We start from the raw sequence: 18321 nt of genomic DNA, 5'->3' as shown, positions 1-18321 counted from the left end.
CTGGTCTCTTAAAAAATATCCAATAAAACATGAAGTTAAAAACTATTGCTTTATTTTTTTTTTTCTTTCTTTCTTTTTCTGACTATGGTTTCCTGAGATTTCTATCGATGGAGAGAGGGGACTAAGAATGTAATCACCTAAAATACATTAGTAGCAAAATATAAGGGAAGATATTAAAATCAATCCAAATAGCTTTTAAATATATACAGGGGTAGGCAAAAGTAGGTTTATAAGTGAGTACATGACACAGCTTATTCTTTTTTTTTTTTAATTTTTATTGTTGAGGATATTACAGATATCCCACCATTTCCCCCATCCGCCTGGCTCTCACCCCACCCCAGGCCTTCACCATACTATTGTCTGTATCCATAACAAGTTTTTTGGTTAATCTCGTCCCACTTCTCTCCCCACTCCTTCCCTCTGAGATCTGCTAGTCTGTTCCATTCTTCCATGTCTCTGGACCTATTTTTGATCAGCTTATTTTGTTCATTAGATTCCACATATAAGTGAAATTGTATATATTTGTCTCTTTCTGATTGGCTCATTTCACTTGGCATAATAATCTCCAGGTTCCTCAATGCTGTCACGAAGGGTAAAAGATCATTCTTTTTGTACAGCTGCATAGTATTCCATTGTGTAAATGTACAATGGCATTTTTATCCATTCACCTACTGATGGGCACTTGGGCTGTTTCTAGATCTTAGCTATTGTAAATAACGTTGCTTTGAACACATAGGTGCATATATTGTTTCTGATTGGTGTTTTGGGATTCTTAAAATATATTCCCAGAAGTGAGATCACTGGATCTAACAGCAGTTACACTTTTAATATTTTGAGGGTTCTCCATACTGTTTTCCATAGTGCCTGTAACAGTCTGCATTTCCACTAGCAGTGTACTAGGATTCTCTTTTCCCTACATCTTTGCCAGAATTGGTTGATTTTTTTTATGGTAACCATCCTGTCAGGTGTGAGATGGTACCTCGCTGTCATTTTCATTTGCATCTCTCTGATGATAGAGACATGAGCATTTTTTCCTGTCTCTGAGTCAACTGTATATCCCTTTTGCAAAAGTGTCTATTCAGGTCTTTTGCCCATTTTTAAATTGTATTGTCTTCCTCTTTTTGTATAAGGTCTTTTTTTTTTCTTTTTTTTTTTTTTTTACAGAGGACACTCATTTTTAGATATTGTTCTCCGTTTTTAAAAAATATATTTTATTTTTTACAGAGGAAGGAAAAGGGTTAGAGAGCTAGAAACATCTGATGATGAGAGAGAATCATTAATCAGCCGCCTCCTGCACACCCCCAACAGGGGATGTGCCTGTAACCAAAGTACATGCACTTGACCGGAATCGAACCTTAGACCCTTCAGTTTGCAGGCCAATGCTATATCCACTGAGCCAAACCGGTTTCAGCTTTTGTATAAGGTCTTTATATATTTTGGAAATTAACTCACCAGATGTAACACTGGCAAATATGTTCTCCCTTTTGATTTTGTGATATCTCTGCTGTGTAGAAACTTTTTGGTTTGATATAGTCCAATTTACTTATTTTCCCTCCATTTCTTTGCCCTAAGAGACGTATCAGCAAAAATTCTACTTGAGATGTCTGAATTTGATGTCTCTAGTTTTTTCTGGGATTTTTATGGTTTTTGCAATTTACATTTAAGTTTGTTATCCCTTTTGGATTCATTCTTGTGTATGGTGTAAGTTGATAATCTAGTTTCTTTTCTTTTTTTTTTTTGGATGTACCTGTCAAATTTTCCCAATATCATTTATTGAATAGATTGTCTTTACTCTGTTGTATGCTCTTGCCTACTCTATCAAGTATTAACCATATTGGCATGGGCCAATTTCTAGGGTCTCTGCTCTGTTCTACTGCTCTATATGCGTATTCTTATGCCAGTACCAGGCTGCTTTTATTGCAATGGCTTTGTAGTATATTTTGATATCTGATATTGTGATCCCTCCAACTTTGTTCTTCTATCTTAAGATGGCTGTGGCTACTGAAGGTCTTTTTTGGTTCTGCATAAATTTTTGGAATATATGTTTTAGATCTGTGAAATAAGTAGAAGGTATTCTAATGGGGATTACATTGAATCTACAGATTGCTTTGGGTAGTATGGGCATTTTAATGATTAATTCTTCTAATACATGAAGAAGGTATATTCTTTTACTGTTTGTATTTTCATTTTTTTTTTTTTCAATGACCTATAGCTTACCGAGTACAGAATTTTTACCTTTTTGGTAAAATTTTTTCCTAGTTTTCTTATTTTTTCATTGGAATGGTAAATGGTTTGTTTTTAGTTTCTCTTCCTGAGAGTTGTTTATTGGTATATAAAAAATGTTATCAATTTTTGGGTGTTGTTACGTACTTTGCAGAAATGTAGTTTTTTGGTAAAATCTTTAGGGTTTTCAATGTACAATATCATCTCATTTGTGAATAATAACAGTTTTACTTAACTCCTTTCAATTTTTCTTCTTGTCTTATTGCTGTAACTAGGACTTCCAGTACTATGTTGAAAAGGAGCAGTGAAAATAGACAGACAATCTTGTCTTGTTCCTGTTTTTAGGGAAAATGTATTTTAGTTTTTGCTCATTGAATATTATGTTGGCTGTAGATTTGTCATATATGACCTTTATTATGTTGATATTTTGAAGCATACTTCTTCTATTTCCACTTTGCAGAGTTTTTAATCAAAAAATGGGTGCTGGATTTTGTCAAATCCACCATTCTATGAGTCTATCGATATGACCATGTGATTTTTACCCTTCATTGTGGTTATGTAACATAACACATTTGAGTTGTGAATAATGTACATGCCTCACACCCACAGAATGAATCCCTCATGCTCATGGTGTACAATCTTTTTAACGTATTGCTAGGTCTGTTTTACTAATATTTTGTTTAGGATTTCAGTATCTATGTTCCTCAGAGATATTGGACTCTAATTTTCTTTCTTTGTAGTGTCTCTATCTGGTTTTGGAACTAGGATAATGCTAGCCTTATAAAAAGGAGCTTATAAGCCTTCCTCCGCTTTAATTGTTTAGAATACTTTGAGGATGATAGGTGTTAGTTCTTTTTTGAATATTTGGTAAAACTCCCTTATGAAACCATCCAGGCCAAGCCTTTTGTTTGCTGAGAGGTGTTTTTTTCTGTTTGTTTGTTTGTTTGTTTGTTTGTTTAATTGCTGCTTCAATTTCATTAATTGTTACCAGCCTATTCAGGGTTTTCTTTTCTTTTTTTTTTTTTTAAATCCTGAAAATTTCTTTATTTTTTTTTTAAATATATTTTTATTGTTTTTTTTTTCACAGAGAGGAAGGGAGATGGAGAGCTAGAAACATCGATGAGAGAGAGCCATTGATCAGCTGCCTCCTGCACACTTCCCAAAGGGGACCTGCCCGCAACCAAGGTACCCGCCCCCGACCGGAATCGAACCCGGGACCCTTCAGTCTGCAGGCCGACGGTCTATCCACTGAGCCAAACTGTTTTCGGCCTATTCAGGGTTTTTTGATTTTTCCTCATTGAATTTTGATGTTTTCAGGAATTTGTCAATTCACCGAGGCTGTCCGTTTGTTGGAATATAGGTGTTCATAGTATTTTCTTACAATCCTTTATATTTCTGTGGTGTCAGTTGTTACTTCATTTCTTTCATTGCTGATTTTATTTATTTGGGTCATCACTTTGTTTTTTGATGAGGCTGGCTAAGGTATTTATCTTTTTTATAATCTTGTTTATCATTTTGAAGAACTAGCTCTTGGTTTCATTGGTCTTTTATATTATTTATTTAGTCTCCATGTGATTTATTTCCACTCTGATCTTTATTATTCCTTTCCTTTTACTTCCTCCGGGCTTTTCTTGTTCTAAGTTGTAGGGTTAGATTGTTTATTTGAGCTTTATCTTTTAAAAAAAAATTTTACTTTATTTTAGTGAGTTTTTACAGAGAGGGAGAGGGATAGAGAGTTAGAGACATCAATGAGAGAGAAACATCGATTCAGCTGCCTCCTGCATAGTCCCCACTGAGATGTGTCTGCAACCAAGGTACATGCCCTTGACCAGAATCGAACCTGGGACTCTTCAGTCTGCTGGCTTTTTCTTGCTTCTTGAGGGGGGCCTGTAATACTATGAACTTCCCTCTCAGGTATGCTTTCACTGTGTCCCATAGATTTTGTTCATTTTCATTCATTTCCAGGACATTTTTTAATTCTTCCTTGATCACATTGGTAACCCATTTATCATTTAATAACATTCTCCTTAGTCTTCGTGTGTGAATGTTTTGGGGTGTTTTTACTAAAGTTGATGTCTAGCTTCGTACCATTATGATCTGAGAAGATGCTTGACATGATTTCAATTTTCTTGAACTTGTACAGATTTGTTTTGTGTCCTAACATGTGGTCTATCTTTGACAATGCTCCATATACACTTAAGAATGTATCAATATATTCTGGCAGAAACCAGTTTGGATCAGCAGATAGAGCATCAGCCTGTGAACTGGGGGGTCCCAGATTCTATTCCAGTCAAGGGCATGTACCTTGGTTGCAGGCACATCCCTAGTGGGAGCTGTGCAGGAGGCAGCTGATTGATGTTTTTCTCTCATCGATGTTTCTGGCTCTCTATCCCTCTCCCTTCCTCTTTTATAAAAATCAATTAAAAATATATTTTAAAAATGTATATTCTGCAGCTTTGTGGTGAAATATTATGTAAATATCAATTAACTCCACCTGATCTAGTGCATTATTTAGGGTCATTATTTTTAGGTTTGGGGTTTTTTTTTTTTTTTTGGTCTATAAGAACCACCCAGTGATGTCAATGGGTTGTTAAAGTCCCCTACCATGACTGTATTGTTGTCTATCTTCCCTTTACAGTCTCCAGTAGTTTTAAAAATATATTTAGTTGCTCCTATGTTGGGTGCACATGTTTAACAGGGTTATATCCTTTCGTTGGAATGGTCCATCTAGCCTTATATAGTAATCTTCTTTGTCTCTTACGGCCTTTGTTTAAAAAAAATTTTTTTTTTTATTGATTTCAGACAGAGAAAGGGAGAGAGGGACAGAAATATCAATGAAAGAGAATCATTGATTAGTTGCCTCCAGCACACCCCCCACTGGGGATTGAGCCTGCAACCCAGGCATGTGCCCTTGACCAAAATCAAATCCAGGACCCTTTATTTCACAGGCCAACGCTCTAGCCACTGAGCCAAACTGGCTAAGGCAACATTTAACATTGTAATTATGATGTGTCTTGGTGTGGGCCTCTTTGAGTTCCTCTTTTGTTTATTTTTTAACTGCCGAGATCCCAGGCGCGCACCACACAACCAGCTGCTCACCGCGTGCCCCCTCGCAGCTCTTTGGGTTCCTCTTAACTGGGATTCTGTGTTTCCTGAAATTGTGTAACTTTTCCCTTCACCAGGTTAGGAAAGTTTTCTGTCATTATTTCTTCAAGCAAGTTCTCTATCCCTTTCCACTTTCTTCTCCTTCTGGTATCCCCACAATGCAGATGTTGTTCTGTTTCAGGTTGTCCCAAAGTTCCCTTAAACTCTCCTCATGCTTTTTAAATGTTTTTTGCCTTTTGTTTCTCTGAGTGTCTTTCCACCTTGTCTTCCAAAATGCTTCATCAATCCTCTGCTTCATCAATCGTGCTTTTAATTCCTCCCAGTGTATTATTGATATTAAATAAAATATGCTTCATTTCCAATTGGTTCTTATTCATGATTTCTATAGTCTTTTTCGTGCTGATGCATTTCCCACTAAGTTCCTTGTAGTTTTCACTAAGTTTCTTGGGCATCTTTATAACTATTACTCTGAACACTATGTCTGGTAAATTGCTTACCTCCATCTCTTTTAGTCTTTTACTGGAGAGTCCTCCTTTTCTTTCATTTAGGGGTTCTTTGTCTTCCCCTTTAAGTTGTATCTTTTTGTTTGTTTCTATGTATTAAAATACCTGCTATGATTCTGGTCTTAGCAAGGGTGGTCTTTTGTAGTAAATGTTCTGTTAGACCAATGGTGCAGACTCTGAATTACTGAGCTGCATGCTCTAGTAGTAACCCTTATGTGATTTGGGCTCTTCTGTTGTAATTGGGTCTTGACCATTGTTTTCCCATTCATTGGTGAGATGTCCTCTCAGGCTGGATAACTGTGATGCTCAAGCCTGACAATGCCATGCAGGTGCTGACAGAACAAAACAAAACAAAACAAAACATACAAAAGAACCCTACAACAACAGCAAAAACAACCCCAAAAGAAGAGAGAATTAGGAAAAAGAAAAGACAACAAGAATAATAAACAAAAAAGATACTACTACTACTAATAATAATAATAAAATAAAAATTAAAGAATACTAGAAAAGAGAAGGAAAAGGGAAAGAAAAAAAGGGGAATATTCATGCAATATAGCCAGCCACTGATGCTTCCTGAGATTGCTGCCTCCTGAGCTGTATCCCAAGGGGTGCGGTAATTGCCTTTTCCTAAGTTTTTGTATAGGGAGGGCCTTTTGCATCTCAGGAGAAATACTGCTGTAATATGGGAGAATAGGGGTGGACAGCACAGGTATCATGGCAACTGTCCTTCCTGCCACACTCCTAACTCCTTCTACCCCTGTCTCTCCTCAGGCAACTCCAGTATGCACCTCCCACTCCAACAAAACTTGGGCATGGAATTCCTGAGCTCTGGCGGTCTGAAAAAAGTGGCTTTGCCTCCAGCGGCTCTGCTTCCTGGGTGATATAAGCCAGGCGCTGGTTGCTATGTGGGTGGCTGTTGCCAAGCTGCTCAGCGCTCTGACTGTTAGAAGCTCTACCCCCGGTTGTTGTGTGGGCAGCTACTGCCCAGTGGCTCAACTGTCTGGCTGTCCTAGACTCTCTCCCAGGGAACCCTCCTCACCCTTGGCCCGTGGCTCCTGAAAGCTCAGCCAAAGGCTGCTCTCAACCCTGCCCTTCCTACAAGTCTAGAGGCGGTTTCTGGCCTTCCTTGTTTAAAAGTCTCTTCCCTCTTGTGTGCATGCATGGGCCTGGCCAGTGGCCATGGACAACCGTGTGTGTGTGTGTGTGTGTGTGTGTGTGTGTGTGTGTGTGTGTTTGTGTGTGTGTGTGTGTGTGTTTGAGGGCATATGTAGGGAGGTACTTAGAATGGGATTGGGGGGATGAGGACAATTATGTGATACCATAATCAATAAAAAAAAAAAATGGGGAAAAAAAATAAAATAAAAATTAAAAAAATAAAAATCTCTTCCCTCAGTCTAAAGCAGGTATGTCAGGGTGAGTATTTCCCACTTTAGTATTAATTCCGGTTAGATCCTGGGAAAAGGTAGGAGAAAGATCCTCCTACTCCTCCACCATCTTTCTTCCATCCAGAGTTTATTCTTGTGTTACTACTTATTAATTATATTATTTTCCACATAAACAACCATTAACCTACTTTTGACCCATTATATACAAATATATAAATATAAATATATATATACACATATACATACATATATACACACACACACATATATATGTGTGTGTGTGTGTGTGTGTGTATATATATATATATATATATATATATATATATATATATATTATATGCACTCAAGATCCTGGAGTAGATTCTGATTTAATTGGTATGAGATGGAAGCTGAAACAAATGGCAATTTCCAGTTTCCAGTTGAGAACCACTGTTACAAAAAGTACAAGGTAGAAAGGGTAAAAAGTAGGGTACCCACATAAAACATGAAGTCAGAGTTTTGCCAACTCACATTTAAAACAGTAGCAAAGTAAAAGGTAGGTCACTATTTAAATTACAGCTAATATGACATCACTGTAAAACAAAGGGAGTTCTCACTTAGGAGTATAAAAAATCAGTACAATTTAAAGACTATCTGGAGGAAGCAAGTTTGGAAAAAAACAAGTCAGTGCTCATGCCAAATGCTTGCATTCTCAATCAGTAACTCACTTCTCTTGTGACAGGGTCCACTTCTATCAGTCCATGTTCTGAGCCAATGAGCACTGTGCTCCGCTCAGTTCGGAAAGAGAAGCATTGAGGTATCCCCGGAGCCTGAATATCCCTGAACTCCAGGGTCCGAAGTAACTTCAGATTTCTCATGGTGAAGCAATTCCTGAAAGAAAAGTACAAATATCCATTGATAAAACACTTCTAAAACAAAAATATTTAACATCAGTTAGTCCTCTGTAAATTTGAAAGAAGAAAATGAACGGGAAAACATTTTATTTTTTTAATATAAGGATAACTTATAATCCAATAGATTTATAAAATCATGTAAAATACATATAAATATTTGAAGAAAATCTGGAATGAAATTCCTTTAATATCACTAAATACATTTATTTATAAGCTGGGATATACTTCCATTAAAAAAGTTAAAATTCAAATCAAAAGTGGAAGTAAATATAAGTACATACTGTTCTAAGAGGGAAAATAAGACCGGTAAGATTATTAACAGTTTACTTCAAAATGATAACCAATGTTTGTTTAATGACTTGATATAATTACTTCATGTAATTCAACTTTCCTGGCCTGGTTTTTACCAGTGCAAGAGTAAGGAGAGAAAAGAATGATAAATAGGAAACCTACTTCAATCTGACAAAATCAGACTTGCTTTAATGTATATTATCTAAGTGAAAGAAAAACAAATATTAACGTGCTGGGTATTTACATTCTGATCCCTCAAAGGTTTATAACTGGAAATCCCTCAGTTATGTTAGGAGTGGCAATTACACAAACCACAATGGCCTAAAGCTATCATATTCTAAGATAAACCCTCTTTATCTTGGCATTTCATACATATGACATTGAAAAAGATGAGGTAATCCTTCTCCTACACAGCAGATACTGTTAAGGGTAAATTGAAGGATATAATATCTAAAATGTGGTTTAAGAGAAAGGCAAAACCATGTATGGTGGAAGCAAGAAAAAAAATCAAGGTAAACAATGGTTTTATAAGCTTAGGTGATGTTTATATTCAAGAACTTCTAGAAATTATTTGAACCTGTATTATACCATAAAGGTTTTAAGTTTAATTCTACACAGAAAGTTTAGACTTTCCAAACTATATAAAAGTTACATCCATGATCTTTCTTTAAACATTGGGATGACCACTGGTATATATCTGAAAGGACTGGTAGATTTGAGTTGAGAGACTGCCTGGCAGGTCTGACTAGAGGGGAATAAACAGGTGATACAGTACCAAGATGTAAGGACAGACAAGAGGGGGACCAGATGTGTAGTTTCAGGGCTCTTTCGTTCTAGTTCACCTAATAATAATAATTATTTTTACTGTTGCTATGGTCAGATCATCAAAATATATTCATATCCCTAGTCCCTGTGACTGGTCACCAATAAACCTGTGGAGCCCCGAGGTAAGAATCTGGAGGGTAAAGACAGTAAGAGCTGAGAGAAACCCACTATTTCCTGTTAGCTTACTGTTCCCATCCCTGCTGCCCCAGCAATGGGCTTTCATCCTTGCAGGGGCCTTTGATCCCAGGCTTTAGTACTCCCATGACCAGCCTCATCTCCCCATCCCTAGAGGAACCAGCAATAACCAGGCCCCTTCCAGGTGTCTGAAATCCAGCCACAGGAGGGCTCCTCCTCTGAATTCCAGAAGTCTGAGTCCTTGCTTTATGAATGCCTCTGCTCCATGATAAATCCCCAGGGATTCCCTTGTTTGTATCCCCAGCCCTAGCTAAGTGTTGTAGCTAGTTCCTCCAATAGCTATTTAACCAGTTCTTCATATTAAATTCTGTTCAAATAATAATGTGATTTCTGCTTTTCCAACTGGACCCCGGCTGACAAATACAACCAACAACCAGGAGTTCTCAAATCACTGAGCTTCCAGAATCACCTGCCAAGGTGAGCTCATCATTCATCTCCCCACCCCCCAACTCTCCCCAACTCAAAAAGAACTTCTCTGAATGTTCACACCCATCATCCTTACTCCCTTATCTTCTCCAAGTTTCCCCACAACTTGCAAGGACAGCAAAGGAGTATCCTCCAAACTTCCCGGGACCTCAACTTATTTATTAGTACCCTTTCTCTTACGTCTGCAATCTCCAACTCCTAGCCCTCAATGATTCAACTTTTTTGTAGTCAAGAACTCTCTACACGAGAGATCAATCCTGATCTCCAAAATATCTGACAACTCCATTTTCTTCCCTTGCTCCTCTATACATCTCTTAGCTAATTTATGAAGCCCCTGATTACAAGTACTAACAGGCAGATCACTAATATGCTGCGGAGATGGAAACGTCTAGCCCTGACCCTAAATTGGATACTAAACCCACATTTTCAACCTCCTGATGTTACTTCAAGAATGTCTCACAACCACATCAATGCAACCTGGGAAATGAAGGAAGTACTTGCTCTTTCCCCACCACATGTTTTCCCTGTTTGGGGACACGGCATTTCTACTCTCTCTTGTTCCCCAACTTGAAAACTGCCTACTTTCTGCTCCCACTTTTCATTCTAAACTATCCACTGGTTACCACCGTGGTTGTATTCCAGTATACAGCTGGAATCCTTTATACAGTAAGTACCCAGTCAATCCCAAGAACTGGTGGTGTGACCTACATGACACACAGAAAGCGTCCTGGCCATGTGGCTCAGTAGGAGAGCTTGGGCCTGCAAGACGAAGGATCGAAGTTCCTTTCTCCAGTCAAGGGCTTGTACCTGGGTGCACGTTCGCTCCTGCACCTGGCTGGGGGGCATGCTGGAGGCAACCAATCAATGTGTCTCTCTCACATAGGTGTTTTTCTCTGTTTTTCTCTCTCTCACGCTCCCCCTCTCTAAAAATCAACGGAAAAAAGTATTTTCCGGTGACGTCTAAAAGCAAACCATGGAATGAGAACTTGGTAAGTGCTCCAATCTGAAAGACAAAAAATGATTCTGTCACTGCCTCCAAGAGGCCACAGCTTAACGGTATAGAGGGCCATGTAATATACCCCATGAGATGGAGAAGCACAGGGACATCACGAAAAAGTCCCATTCACGAGAAGGGACCCGCCACCGTATCTGAACTTCTAATAACCATCGCCTTTTATCGCGCATTGATTTGCTCTCGGCGGTACTGCCCACTCCTGCAAGGAATCCGTAGGCTGGGCAAAGCGTGCGGCCGGGAGGCAGGGCCCTCCCCCTTGCCCAGGGCCGCAGGTGGAGGCAAACCTGCAGAAAGAGAACTTCAGGCTCGAGGGGCGACTGGGCCTGCACGGGGCAGAGGTGCGCGCTGGGCGTTCCCGGCATCAGGACCTGGCGGACCGGGAGCCCCCGCCCCGGGAGTCCCTGGAACGCTCACCTGGTGCCGCGCTCACTCACAAACAACGGGGCGTCCCTCGCCTCCGGGGCCACGCGCGGCCGGCCTCCCGGGGTCCGCCTGGGGCCGCGCACGCGCCTCTCCGACCGCGGCTCCGAGCTCTCGCGGGCGCACTGGGCCTCCGGGCCACTGGGCCCCCGGAGCCCCGAGGTAGTGAGTGGCTGAAGCCGGCGCAGAGGCAGCCGATGGGACAACGACTGGCAAGCAAAGCAGGCCGGACCCAGGCGGAGCGGCGCGGGAAGACGTCACTCGGCTGGAGGGGCGTGGCCGGCCTTTTCCGCTGGCGGCCCCAGACAGGCGGAGGAATGCTATTGTAGTCGATCCTCACGTTTACGTAAACCCCAAAGCCCCAATGGGTGGCGTCGGTGGGCGGGGCCTGCAGGCCAGGGTTGCAGTGCGCACGCGCACGCCGCAGGCCGCGTGCCGGAAGGACCGCCTCCTCCTCCGGGCCAGCATGGAGGAAGTGCTCGGGTCTCCGGGGGCGGAGGGAGCGGTGCCCGAGGTCGCCATGGCTACCGAGCCGGTGGCCGTGGGGCCCGCGGTGCCGTCACTGGTGGATCGTTACTTCACTCGCTGGTACAAAGCGGGTAAGTGGGGATGATGTCTATCTCTCCTGAGCCCTAGGGGCCTGATGCAGTAGGGACTAGGGTGACAGCCACGCGCGTTCTCTCTGGCATTTCAGCCCTACGATGGAAGGAATCTAACGTGTGTGTGTGTGTGTGTGTGTGTGTGTGTGTGTGTGTGTGTGTGTGTATTACTTTGTTTAGGCAGGAGGGAATGGGTATTTGCAAAGGCTGAAATGCCAGCAGAGCGCATTCTGGGGCTGGCAAGCGCTGTGCGAATTCCTGGATGGGTTGCTGGCGAGAGGATGGTTGTCTAAGGTGAGGTTGGCAGGGGCTGGATGGCCATCTCCTGGGTGCCTGAAGGGTTAGAGCGGCAAACCCTTTAGGGAGTGGCCATACAGAAAATGGCTTAAATGATCTGGTCGGAACCAAGGTAAAGACTGTAGAGATGGGGAGAAGGTGGGTTAGAATAGAGGCATTTAGAAAACAGAATCTAACCATTTTGTGTATTGCCTTTTTTTTTTTTTTAAGTAGGTTTATTAAAGTTGGGGACAAGGAAATAAGGAAGGGCTTAGGATAAAAGCGACAGGAGAGAGAATAGGCGGGGCTGCTTTGGCTCTCTAGAAACCTGACTGGAGAGAAGTGAGCCTAGGCAGGGTGCTGTCAGCTCTCTGGGTCAGAGAAAAGGGGGCCTTGGGAGCAGGTCCAGGGGTTAGCTTGGGATGAGCTGCCACTGCCCATTGCTCCCCTGGTTGCAAGTCTCCTGATGTTCCTTAGAGTTTTGATCAGGCCTGTGGGGGAAGGGATAGCAAACCAGAATCCAAGTTTTACTAAAAGAGAAGCCGCGGGCATTCTATACATCTGCCACTTAGTCATTGGATATTTTGTTGTTTGCATATGCAGTGCATATCGGTGGTGGAAACATCGTTGGGTTCCTTGTTCTAGCCCCATACTTGCTCCATTGCATTCAGGAATAACAGGTGTACTCATTTTTTAAAATACTGTAGCATAGGTGTTATTAGCCAAATTTTGGATGACTTAACTGTCCCTGTTTACCTATGACTGAGAGAGTTTCCGGAATCCGAGACATTCAGCGTTAACATCAGGACAGTCCTAGGCAAACCAGGAGTTGGTCCCTCTAAAACATACACTACTGTATTGTATAAAGAATGCATTGCTAGTCTCATTTTTCTAATAGAAATAATGTGTACTCATTTTAAAGCGAGGATAAAGCGAGATGGAGCAAAGAATCATCACTTAAATGATGAATGAATGACTCCATCTGGGCCACATCTCTTTACTTTATAGCAAGCCTTTTTTTTTAGGTATATCTTTTCAAGTAATGAAAGGATACAAGTGATTGATATGTGTACAATCTTCATAATTTACTATCTCTGCGAACCAAGGAAGTACTATACAGTAAGTAGTAAATATTGACTCCACAACCTCCTGACCTGTTCATTCTTCTAGATGTCAAAGGAAAACCCTGTGAGGACCACTGTATACTACAGCACTCTAACCGGTAAGCAAATTGGGAATTTTAAATTAAAAAAAATTTTTTTTCCTGGTATAGTAGTCTGGTATGGTGTTGGATTGAACTAATGTTCAATAAATGATCATTTTTCACTGTGTTGAAATAGTATGATTTATGATATGAGTTAGGTTGACAAGAAGGAGCCTTTCGGTGCCTACTCACATTAAACAAATGTGATCATTCAAATGGACCACCATGCCCTCAGTCAGTTACTAAGGCCTGATGTAACCAGCCTTTGCTTAATCATTGAATTGCCAGAGCCCCTGGAGAAGGCTATGGTGGAGGTCTAGGTGATATCCTGTATACATTGAGTAGCCAGATTATTATGATCGCTGAAGTGTGCCTGTGTGTGTGTGTGTGTGTGTGTGCATGAATTCATGCATGGATGGGGTCTGGCCAGGGGGCCAGAGGGAGGGGACATGGGCGATTGGCCGGCCTACTTGCTGGTCAAACTCCTGGTCGAGGGGACAATTTGAATATTAGCCTTTTATTATATAGGATATACACTGAGTGGCCTGATTATTATGTGTTCAGAGATCATGCCTGACTACTCTCTCTTCTGCCTCAGTGCTACCTGAAGACCTCATACTCTTCTCTTCTCTGGGAAGTATATAAAACCACATTTTCTCCCATTTTATTATTGCATTCCTTTCTACAGAAACCAGAGGAAAATGAGGGAAATGATAGTTTGACTAAACAAATGTCAGTTCAGATCATCTTTGGTCATGTGTTATATGAGGAAAAATTATATCAAGCAGTAATCAGGACCAATTTTTGCTCCTTATAGAATATGTGTCATCACGTTGGCAGAATCTCATCCAGTTCTTCAAAGTGGAAAAACAATTAAAAGCATTTCCTATCAAATCAGTACCAACTGTAGCAGACTTCAGAACAAGGTCTCGGGGAAGTTTAAACGGGTATGTTCCTATAATTCTCCCCTTAAATCCTCTACTTCATAGTAAAGATAGATCCACTCAGTCTTAGAATCCAGTGATGTATGCTCACCATCCTTCCTTGGCAGTTTGAGATTGCTGATCTTAAGAAAACATTGACCCTAGAGAAATTCTCAGACCAAAAAAATGAGGTATTTCAGGAGGTATAGGGTCTGTCATTTCAGGTTCTATATCACCACCTGTCACCCCCAGGATGAAGGGGAAGGTGGGCTTTTGAAAGGACAACTCGAATACCACTATAATGAGATACTTTGTCCCTCCCAGTTTTGTTAAACCAGCTTTTGAGTTCTGTAAAATTTAGGTGACCAACTCTACACATATTTCCACAAGTAAATTAAAAAAGGACAAGAACATTTCCTGAGGTGTAGGGGGGAAAAGCAATTGTGTGTTTTTTTAATATATTTTATTAATTTTTTACGGAGAGGAAAGGAGAGGGACAGAGAGCTAGAAACATCGATGAGAGAGAAGCATCTACCAGCCGCCTCCTGCACACCTTCCACTGGGGATATGTCTGCAACCAATGCACATGCCCTGACCGGAATCGAACCCAGAACCCTTCAGTCAGCAGGCTGACACTCTATCCACTGAGCCAAACCGGTTTCGGTAAAAAAAGCAATCTTAAAAAATATATAGTATTTGCACCTTAGCATTTTCCATTGCCTATTTCATACACATATAGCCACACCCTCTACTTCCACATAACGCTCGGTTGTACAAAATGCTATCTCTACCCTCTACAACCCGAGGCAGGATGAGCACGTTAAAGGAGAGGATCACTTTTAGTAGATCTATCACAGAGGATGCTTTAGGTCCTTCATGTACTGAGTGCGTACTAACAATTTCTGCCAATAACCCTCACTGTGCCAGAAGACCCTTGTTTATACTCCCCTTTGTTGGCCTGAAATCCCCTAACGACGTGGCTTATGAGTATTGATATTTTCCTCACCTCAGGAAACATGCACTTAGAAAAGCACGGGCTATTCTTAAAAAGACAAAATCTGCAAATTATAAGTAAAAACACTTAGTACTTGTGAAAGTCCTGTGATAAATCTTCACCCAAAATAGTAACACTGTTGTTACTACTGAAGAACAGAGAGAGAACAAATAGAACCCACTGCAGATAAGTTTTAATTAGATCTCAGCACTGCCTGCCATTTAGTCTTCCAAGGGAGGTGATAAAAAGGAGTCAAAACACTCTGCTCTTTTGACATAGTCCCAGTGGTAGACAAGCCCTCTGGAATGAGTACCCCACCCTTCTAAAGGTGGGGAGTCCCGCCGAAACCAGTTTGGCTCAGTGGATAGAGCTTCGGCTTGCGGACTGAAAGGTCTCGGGTTCGATTCCGGTCAAGAGCATGTAACTTGGTTGCAGGCACATCCCCAGTAGGGGGGTGTGCAAGAGGCAGCTGATTGATGATTCTCTCTCATTGATGTTTCTAACTCTCTATCCCTCTCTCTTCCTCTCTGTAAAAAATTAATAAAATATATTTTAAAGGTGGGGAGTCCCATGGACTAGTATTTTGAAATGAAGTATCCACATGCAGAGGAATGAAGCCAATGTGGTACATAGAAATGTTGTACAAGAATGTTTTGAGGGGTAAAGATCATAAAGCAGAGCAAATTGACCTCAAATGTCTATGTTCACTCTGGGAAAAATTCCTGGATGGGGGAAAAAGAGCAATACACGAGACATGGCTGCCTCAGTTCCCATGAGCCTCCTTGTAGATTTTTGTCAGAAACTCCCCAGATATGTCCATAGGGTGTGGAGTACATGAAACAATAACGTGCCTTAGCATTCTAACAGATGTCAAAATCAGATATTGCCCTAGCTAGTTTGATTCAGTGGATAGAGAGCATTGGCCTGTGGACTGAAGGGTAGCAGGTTCGATTCTCTTTTGTTGGCTCAATCCCCAGTAGGGGGCGTGCAGGAAGCAGCCAATCAATGAATCTCTCTTATCATTGATGTTTCTATCTCTCCCTTTCTCTCCGAAATCAATAAAAAATATGTGTATTTTTAAATGTGGTATTTATTTCTGGGTTATAGGATAATGGGTAAATGGCTCTTATTTGCTACTTATAACTTACCTATTTTCCAAATTTTCCTCCAAGTTCATTACTTGTTAACTAGAAAAACATCCCTTTTTCAAACCATCTTGGAGAAGGTCGGAATCTTAATGAAGTTAACTTTGTACAATATTGGTGTCACACTCTAATGTTGAATTTTCTATTATTACTTATTGATGGACTTTCCTACACTGTTGAAACCTTTATAGCTATATGCAGCTTTTTCATTTGAAGTTCAAAAAATATATTCTTAATCTTTAAACTACCTGTTATCACATGTGTCTTAGTTTGCTTTTTCCCCTAGAACCCAGGATGGTACCTGGCCCATAGCAGGCACTTACATGTTTAATAAATGATTTTTAAAACACTAATTCCATAAATATATCTTATGATGACACTGAGGACTCCCTCTCAAAGGAAAGTGAAAATGTATATCAATTAATTACTTCCTCCCTTTCATTTTCAGGGAGCACAGTTTCTAACAGAACTTGCACCTCTGTGTAAGATTTACTGCTCAGACGGAGAAGAATATACTATATCTAGGTGAGTTACTATTTAACCACAATTTAGGAGATAAAAAAGGAGGTAATATTCTTTTTCAAGACAGTTCTTTTTTTCAATAGCTGTGTTAGAGGACGACTGATGGAAGTGAATGAAAATATTCTCCATAAGCCTTCTATTCTTCAAGAGAAGGTAAAGGGGGAGAAGTATGATCCCATCCACATACTTTTCATCTGATTTTTGTCATATGACAGTACTAAATGTTCTGTTTCCTTTGTAGCCATCCACTGAAGGTTACATTGCCGTTGTGTTGCCCAAATTTGAAGAAAGTAAAAGCATAACAGAAGGGTTACTGACACAAAAACAGTATGAAGAAGTTGTGGTAAAACGCAGTAATGCTCCAACAGCCACATCGTGAGGACTGAGATGGCATAAAAAAGCAATGCGGCACTCGATCCAGGCACTGAAGAAGTACCACCGTGTGGCAGGAGCGTACTCCGCAGCCAGCCTTCTGCAGGGAAGCCTGTTTGTTTCCCCCCTTTCTCTTACAGGACAGGCCTGGGTTCCCATTCGTCTCAGACCTGCCCAGCCATGGACCTAGCCTGCTCCTCTTTTGCTCTTCTCTTTCTAAAAAATGACAAGCAACATTTCTGATAAAAAGGAGAGCATTTGGGGGGAAATTTGGAAAAGAAGACACAAGTTTTAAAGTAGCAAGTAAAAATAGTCTATGCATCCTATAACTCATTAGTAAATACTACGTTTTGGCATACTTCTGTTTGAATGTTATGGCATGGTTAGTTGTTTTTGCTCAAACTTCCATCAGTTTGATGGCAAAGGAAACAACAGCTGACCTTTCTTCCCCAGCGTGCTTCACTGTGACTCTACCAGAAAGTCTAGTCCCACCCCTTCTGCCCCCAGTCCTCTCCAGGCTGTAGTAAGAGGCTGGGTGTAGATGTACCTTCTCTAGTCCTTATGCCACTGGATGTCCTTCTCTCTGAGGCAAAGCAGAACTAACACTGTGGCTTCTTCTATGAGGAACAACATGAAAAGGCTTTGATTTATGAAAGCATTATAATGCAGTACATATACATTAATAGTGATACAGTAACAGTCTCACACTAGCTACAGGGTAACAAGAAAGGAGAAGTTACTGTAATTCAAAGACAGGCCTTTGAATAGAACAAAAGCTTTCGCATTTGAATTAAAAAACAAAACTGAATTTATGTTTTAAGATTGTATACTTGTTTATACTTAATTTTAAATAAAAGACTTTTAAAATGTTATTTTTTAAAGGCTGAAACATGTATGTCTATCTGTTTTTAAATCCAAACAGTTGTTTATACAGAAGGAATCAATTGACATGTAAATTCCGTTAGTTCCCTATCTTATGCTGTAGAAGTCCTAAGTCATCCCTTC

General features: G+C 40.6%; 2 protein-coding genes across 2 annotated transcripts in view; one reads left to right on the top strand and one right to left on the bottom strand.

The window, feature by feature from the left end:
* The window catches only part of ELP1 (elongator acetyltransferase complex subunit 1), a 58965-nt gene extending 47373 nt beyond the window's left edge, over window positions 1-11592 (bottom strand). Inside the window, exons 1-2 of the mRNA XM_084899291.1 lie at window positions 11276-11592; window positions 7924-8086 (exon numbers count right to left, since the gene is read on the bottom strand). Of these exons, the coding sequence (XP_084755417.1) occupies window positions 7924-8073 (150 nt within the window). The 5' untranslated portion in view covers window positions 8074-8086; window positions 11276-11592. The remainder of the gene's footprint in view (window positions 1-7923; window positions 8087-11275) is intronic.
* A 99-nt stretch (window positions 11593-11691) lies between these two features.
* Window positions 11692-17962, top strand: ABITRAM (actin binding transcription modulator). The gene is made up of 6 exons (XM_084899316.1): window positions 11692-11880; window positions 13327-13378; window positions 14178-14307; window positions 16871-16947; window positions 17028-17097; window positions 17186-17962. The coding sequence occupies exons 1-6, from the start codon at window positions 11748-11750 to the stop codon at window positions 17321-17323; spliced, it is 600 nt and encodes a 199-aa protein (XP_084755442.1). The 5' UTR covers window positions 11692-11747; the 3' UTR covers window positions 17324-17962.
* Window positions 17963-18321: the final 359 nt, after the last annotated feature.

Source organism: Pipistrellus hanaki (assembly GCF_964339955.1).
Source record: "Pipistrellus hanaki genome assembly, chromosome: 11".
Lineage (NCBI taxonomy): Eukaryota > Metazoa > Chordata > Mammalia > Chiroptera > Vespertilionidae > Pipistrellus > Pipistrellus hanaki.
Note: the sequence above shows the minus strand (reverse complement) of the source record. Positions and strands in the feature narration are given on the sequence as shown.